At 42.4% G+C, this 4,929-nt stretch overlaps 2 protein-coding genes across 2 annotated transcripts; both read right to left on the bottom strand.

The window, feature by feature from the left end:
* On the bottom strand, nucleotides 1-1,045 carry LOC110509414 (transcription factor HES-7.1-like). The gene is made up of 3 exons (XM_021590304.1): nucleotides 1,001-1,045; nucleotides 630-725; nucleotides 1-513 (listed from the first exon to the last, which is right to left on the bottom strand). The coding sequence occupies exons 1-3, from the start codon at nucleotides 1,043-1,045 to the stop codon at nucleotides 1-3; spliced, it is 654 nt and encodes a 217-aa protein (XP_021445979.1).
* A 2,826-nt stretch (nucleotides 1,046-3,871) lies between these two features.
* Nucleotides 3,872-4,929, bottom strand: LOC110509415 (transcription factor HES-7.1-like). The gene is made up of 3 exons (XM_021590305.2): nucleotides 4,885-4,929; nucleotides 4,501-4,596; nucleotides 3,872-4,384 (listed from the first exon to the last, which is right to left on the bottom strand). The coding sequence occupies exons 1-3, from the start codon at nucleotides 4,927-4,929 to the stop codon at nucleotides 3,872-3,874; spliced, it is 654 nt and encodes a 217-aa protein (XP_021445980.2).

Below are 4,929 nucleotides of genomic sequence, written 5' to 3' on the forward strand. Positions count from 1 at the left end.
TCAGGGCCAAGGCCTCCACACAGACTGGCTGCCTGGGAGGTTCTGGGATTGGGCTTCTTTGTCAGCGTGTCTGTGGGGCAGCTGGGGCGGTTTGGGATCTCCATGTCGGAATGGAGCTCTGTGAGCATGAGACAGATGTCTCCTGTAGTCTTCACAAAGCTGTTGTCTGTAGTGGGACTCCTGTATCTTCATCAGGTGTGAGGACTGGAGGCACGTTGTGCTGGGCAGAGATGTGGAAGAGTGGGCTTTAGCCGGAACTTCAGTGTTCATACAGGCATGGCTGTTCAGACGGGCAGAGAAAGTAGAGTTCAGTGCTGCCTCCAGCTGCAGGCCCTCCTCCTCCTGCCCCAGGAAGTATGCAGCTCTTTGCAGGCAGCCTGAGAAGCCATCCTGGAAGGGATGTTGCTTTTCTCCATCTTCGCCTTTCTTCCTGTCCCCATCTCTAGTGTTCTGGAGAAAGAGAACAGTGTGTTCCAGGATCTCAGCTTTCTCCACTCTACGCTGAGTCACACGCTGTTGGAGAGAAAGAGAGGGCAGATTAATGCACAGTCATGCTATACTTCTCAGATGAGCTGACACCTGTATGAGCTGCATTTAGAGCTGAGTCAAGTTAGAGGTGAACTTCATACCTGAAGTAGTGGTCCCTGCAGCAGCAGGGTTCTCAGGCTCTCCAGACTGTGATTCATTCTCTCTCTCCGAAGTCTCTCCACCTGTAGCTTGAGGAGCTACAAGAGAAAGATGAAAGGAGATCAGACCAGGGAACAGTCACTTTGTACAACAGTAAGGGCTCCTAAAACAAACATCTATGTACGTGGTAGGACTAGCTCCATAGGTACATTTTAGGAACACACTGTTATTCCAATATCTGTTAACAAGCTGAGATCAGACAACAAGCTATGAACAAAATAGGCCTACATTTTTTAGTTAAATCGATTGTTATTGACTAATAGGTATTACAGATATGCTGATGAATATAATCACTTCAAATGTTCAAGTTTACCTTTCTGTCAGTTTTCCTGTTCTCTGTTCCCCCAAGTGGTTTCATCTTTGTTCATTAACAAGCTACAGATGTCCTTAAGTTGTGTATTTTTAAAGAGGTCAGAGAATGTCCAGATGTAAATAATGAAAAAGAACAGTAGTATTTCTCTGTGCTGTGTCTCTGAAGATGAGCCTCGATATGACATTTCTGTCTCTGGGCGACTTTTAAATTCATAGGAATACGAGATGACTTTGGACTCCTCCCATTGCCACCGGTAGCCAATCCCTGAGCTTCCCCGCGCCTTGTACTGTTGAAGTACAGTAGAGTAGCCTTTACAAGTTATAAATGTCATACAAAGTGAATTCGTGGAAGAAGTCAGGATATTCAAAAGAAGGATAAATAGCATAATGGGGTTTAAAAAACTGTAGGCCTATTGAAACGGACTGATAGCCAATGTAACACAGTGAAGTAAAGAGAGCAGTTTGTTGAAATTATTTCGACACAGCTCATTGTCTTCCTTTCGGACGCTGTCCCACGTTTAACAACTTGTGTATCAAAGAGGACCTCATGGTGCTTCCGTAGAATCCATCACATCCGCAGTAACACCCGTGGGCATGTTTTCGAAAGCGCTAACAAATGGCACGCGTATTGTAATTACGAGAGAGGTGTTGGCGAGAGTCGACGAGTCTCCAGTGTGACACGGATTTACAAACGAATTAAGTGACACCTCAGCCTCTCAAACACAGACAGGCACACGCACAGCCAAAAGGTATTGCCCATTCCAGTTGTCACAGAATTTTACGCACAGACCCAACACGTGTTTTTGACTTAGTTTTTTAAAAAGGTACCCTTTATTTAACTAGGCAATGTCAGTAAAAAAACAAGTTCTAATTTACAATGACAAACTACAGGGGATTAACTGCCATGTTCAGAACGACGTATTATTTTACCAAGTCAATGAGCCAGCAACATTCCGGTTGTCAGCCCAACGCTCTAACCACTAGGCTACCTGTCGCTAGTAGATTAATATTGCTTTAATACAATTGACTATTACATAGATACTATTATTTAGATTTAATTATATTGTTATATTATCCTATGTTAATTAACATTTCGGATATCGATGTGTACGGGTGAGAATTGGGAACCTGGGAATGCTCCACCAGACAGTCAGTGGTGGCTTTTGCTAAATGATATACAAATTCTAACAGGTAATAAAGAAGAAATTGCTGTCTATCCTACACCTTCTACCAAGGGAAACAGCTCGGGAGTGTTTCCCAGCGTATCACATCAGGGACCATATAGATGAATTTGGTCTCCTCATTTTCTTGGCATGTCAATATAACTATTGCAGGATAATCATTATAAAAAATGCGGCCTATATTGAGCCACATGCTGTAAAAGGTACTTCGTCTGATAAAGCAAGTGTGATTTAATAGTATTATTGGAAGTGATTGTGGTCACGTGTGGCTCAGTTGGTAGAAAATGGCAGCTGTAATACGTGTTGTTTGTTCGATTCTCACCGGGGAGTCTTATGAACAAACGTGAATGTACTCACCTCTGTAAGTCGCTGTGGATAAGAGCGTTACCTCACAGAACCGTTCTATTATCCCACTCTTACATTCATTAGAGCGAATTTAATATCCACACATTGTAAGTGTTTATTTTAACTTTCTTTAACTAGGCAAGTCAATTAAGAACAAAATCTTAATTTCAATGACGGCCTAGGTTGATTGCCTGTTCAGGGGCAGAACGACAGATTTTTACCTTGTCAGCTCCGGCTGATAGTCCAACGCTCTAACCACTAGGCTACCCTGCCGCCCAAGTGTAATGATGATGAACCACATTTGTTAAAAATTGCTATCTTAGACTTACATTAACATTAATGAATGTTAATTACGTTGGAAGTTGCTTTTAGACATTAGGCTAGTTTTGATATTTGAGAGTAAATCGTTCAATATATGTAAACTCTCCTTAAACCAAGGATTTCCCACTGCTGGTTTAGGAATAATATGCCATAAAGCCTACATACCATAGGCATATGAAATAAAAACAAATATGTTAAGAAAAGCTAATATTGTACCATTAACCTCTGAACAAATGACAGTGAATGAATTATCCTTTTCAATAACCCAACGAGACGACGACATCATTCGTGTATGTTTGAGAATGTCAAGAGAAGATCCTTGTTTCCGGCAGATGGCATCCTCTCGGGATATAGAAAGGCCCCCAAAATCTTCCGTTGAATTTGACGTGTGATTGAAGGTTGCTGTCACGTAGCACTTTGATGTTCATGCCCGAACAACTTGAGGTGTTAAAGCGCGTGGTCTCTACGCACCTTTGACCAGCTATCAATGAAATGCAGATCTATGATAACTTGCAATACTTATAACTGGCATAGGAACATGCTGGATCGTGCTGGAAAGTGCCACTACATTAGCAGATGACAAGCATAACTAAAAACACATGTTATACTGCTATACATTACGGATTAAGATACCATTGAGACAATGTTTTTAAAGGAATGTGTTTTATTTGTATTTCAACATACAGGCCTATATATCTGGAAAAACATAGGAACAAGTCCCAGAATAAATTAATGTGCAAAAATAGACAAGATATCAGAGTACTACAACGTATACATAGTACATGTTATAATACTAAAGTATAGAGAAATTGTACAATATTTATAATGTATATATTATTTGCAGTACAACATTGTCATATCACTGCAAATCTATGGAGTCCCTGAGTCCAGTGTTCACAACACTGCATAAATTAATAATTCCATAGCAACCTCAGCAGCAAAGGATCTGGCATCCTGGTTATCAGTTCATATGATATTAGAGTTGTTTTACAGTTAAATATCCCAATGCAGGCTCCTCTGCTAGGTCAAGGCCAAGGCCTCCACACAGACTGGCTGCCTGGGAGGTTCTGGGATTGGGCTTCTTTGTCAGCGTGTCTGTGGGGCAGCTGGGGAGGTTTGGGATCTCCATGTTGGAGTGGAGCTCTGTGAGCATGAGACAGATGTCTCCTGTAGACTTCACAAAGCTGTTGTCTGTAGTGGGACTCCTGTATCTTCATCAGGTGTGAGGACTGGTGGCACATTGTATTGGGCAGAGAGATGGAAGAGTGGGCTTTAGCCAGAACTTCGGTGTTCATACAGGCATGGCTGTTCAGACGGGCAGAGAAAGTAGAGTTCAGTGCTGCCTCTAGCTGCAGGCCCTCCTCTTCCTGCCCCAGGAAGTGTGCAGCTCTCTGCAGGCAGCCTGAGAAGCCATCCTGGAAGGGATGTTGCTTTTCTCCATCTTCACCTTTCTTCCTGTCCACATCTCCAGTGTTCTGGAGAAAGAGAACAGTGTGTTCCAGGATCTCAGCTTTCTCCACTCTACGCTGAGTCACACCCTGTTGGAGAGAAAGAGAGGGCAGATTAATGCACAGTCATGCTACACTTCTCAGAGGAGCTGACACCTGTATGAGCTGCATTTAGAGCAGAGTCAAGTTAGAGGTGAACTTCATACCTGAAGTAGTGGTCCCTGCAGCAGCAGGGTTCTCAGGCTCTCCAGACTGTGATTCATTCTCTCTCTCCGACGTCTCTCCACCTGAGGCTTGAGGAGCTACAAGAGAAAGATGAAAGGAGATCAGACCAGGGAGATTAGACCAGTGTCTCTGGTAAACCAGTGTGTCTGAAACAGTCACTTTGTACAACAGTAAGGGCTCCTAAAACCTAAATCTATGTACATGGTAGGACTAGTTACTTTGGTACATTTTAGGAACACATTGTTATTCCAATATCAGTCAACAAGCTGACAACAAAATAGGCCTACATGTTTTGTTAAAATCGATTTTGATTGATTAATATCTATTTCAGATATACTGATGAATGTTGTCGGTTCAACTTGTACCTTTCTGTCAATTTTCCTGTTCTCTTTTTCTTCAAGTGGTTTCAT

The sequence above is a fragment of the Oncorhynchus mykiss genome, chromosome Y (assembly GCF_013265735.2).
Source record: "Oncorhynchus mykiss isolate Arlee chromosome Y, USDA_OmykA_1.1, whole genome shotgun sequence".
In the NCBI taxonomy this organism is placed as follows: Eukaryota; Metazoa; Chordata; class Actinopteri; order Salmoniformes; family Salmonidae; genus Oncorhynchus; species Oncorhynchus mykiss.

Excerpts from the sequence above, each read along its gene's own strand:
- LOC110509414 (XM_021590304.1), bottom strand. The coding sequence starts at position 1,045 with ATGAAACCACTTGGGGGAACAGAGAACAGGAAAACTGACAGAAAG. Across the intron at positions 726-1,000 it reads ACAGGAAAACTGACAGAAAG|CTCCTCAAGCTACAGGTGGA; the intron begins GTAAACTTGAAC and ends TTTCTCTTGTAG. Across the intron at positions 514-629 it reads TGCAGGGACCACTACTTCAG|CGTGTGACTCAGCGTAGAGT; the intron begins GTATGAAGTTCA and ends TCTCTCCAACAG.
- LOC110509415 (XM_021590305.2), bottom strand. The coding sequence starts at position 4,929 with ATGAAACCACTTGAAGAAAAAGAGAACAGGAAAATTGACAGAAAG. Across the intron at positions 4,597-4,884 it reads ACAGGAAAATTGACAGAAAG|CTCCTCAAGCCTCAGGTGGA; the intron begins GTACAAGTTGAA and ends TTTCTCTTGTAG. Across the intron at positions 4,385-4,500 it reads TGCAGGGACCACTACTTCAG|GGTGTGACTCAGCGTAGAGT; the intron begins GTATGAAGTTCA and ends TCTCTCCAACAG.